At 20.7% G+C, this 1,349-nt stretch overlaps 1 protein-coding gene across 1 annotated transcript; it reads left to right on the plus strand. All coding sequences in view use genetic code 6, as the record gives it.

Annotated features, from left to right (window-relative positions):
• Positions 1–55: 55 nt before the first annotated feature.
• TTHERM_02178710 (kinase domain protein) lies at positions 56–705 on the plus strand (the record flags this gene model as incomplete). The annotated part of the gene is made up of 4 exons (XM_001028701.2): positions 56–91; positions 123–295; positions 411–500; positions 616–705. Coding segments are annotated over 4 exons (389 nt in total), but the record flags the coding sequence as incomplete, so codon positions are not given.
• Positions 706–1,349: the final 644 nt, after the last annotated feature.

The following is a 1,349-nucleotide window of genomic DNA, read 5'->3' on the forward strand; positions in this document are numbered from 1 at the left end:
GTAACAACAACATAGGTTCAGATGGGGTGAAAGCAGTTGCTTTCGAAATAGCTAAATGTACTAATCTCTCTACTTTAACCCTCGGTTTCTAGTAATTTTTTACACATTTTCTCAATTTATAGTTTAAATAAATAATTAAGAAATCAAAGAATTAAACAATATTTATTTATTTAATTAATTAAGTATTTTTATTAATTTTAATTAGTAACAACAACATAGGTTCAGATGGAGCGAAAGCAGTTGCTTCCGAAATAGCTAAATGTACTAATCTCTCCACTTTAACCCTCGACCTCGAGTAATTTTTTACACATTTTCTCAATTTATAGTTTAAATAAATAATTAAAGAAATCAAAGAATTAAACAATATTTATTTATTTAATAAATTAAGTATTTTTGTTAATTTTAATTAGGTCTAACAACATAGGTTCAGATGGGGCGAAAGCAGTTGCTTCCGAAATAGCTAAATGTACTAATCTCTCCACTTTAACCCTCGACCTCGAGTAATTTTTTACACATTTTCTCAATTTATAGTTTAAATAAATAATTAAAGAAATCAAAGAATTAAACAATATTTATTTATTTAATAAATTAAGTATTTTTGTTAATTTTAATTAGTGAGAACAACATAGGTTCAGATGGGGCGAAAGCAGTTGCTTCCGAAATAGCTAAATGTACTAATCTCTCCACTTTAACCCTCGATTTCTAGTAATTTTTTACACATTTTCTCAATTTATAGTTTAAATAAATAATTTAAGAAGCAATAGAATTAAACATTAAATATTTATTTGAAAGTACTTCCACCAACTAATAAAAATTAAAATTTGGAAATTAAAAAATGAATAATATTTTTTAAATATTTCGAAATTAAATTTTATTGATTTTGTTTTGTTTATCAGATTAATTTTAGTTTCTATTTTATAAAATTTGTTAAAATAATGCATTTTGATAAAATTAATTTTCTATTTAATTTATTATGAAAAAATAAGATTATTTTCTTTATCATGCATAATAAAAAGAAATGTTTTCAAAGAATTTAAAATTAAATTTGGGAATGAATATCTATCTATGTAATGATAAATTTTATAAAAAATTTGTTAAAATTTTTAAATAAAATAAAGAATTATATGCTCTATTAAAATTTAAAACTTAAAACATTATTTAAAAATTTGCATAATATTTAAAATAAGGATTAGTCATATTAAAAATTATTTCCCTGCAACATATATGAAAAAATTTATTTTTAAAAAATCAAAACTTAAAAAATTTAATTAATTTAGATATGTAAAGGCTAAAATCAACAACAATTATAAGATTAATGAGTATTATTATTAAGGAGAATCTTTTTAATT

Source organism: Tetrahymena thermophila (genome assembly GCF_000189635.1).
Source record: "Tetrahymena thermophila SB210 genomic scaffold scf_8255591, whole genome shotgun sequence".
Taxonomy (NCBI): Eukaryota; Ciliophora; class Oligohymenophorea; order Hymenostomatida; family Tetrahymenidae; genus Tetrahymena; species Tetrahymena thermophila.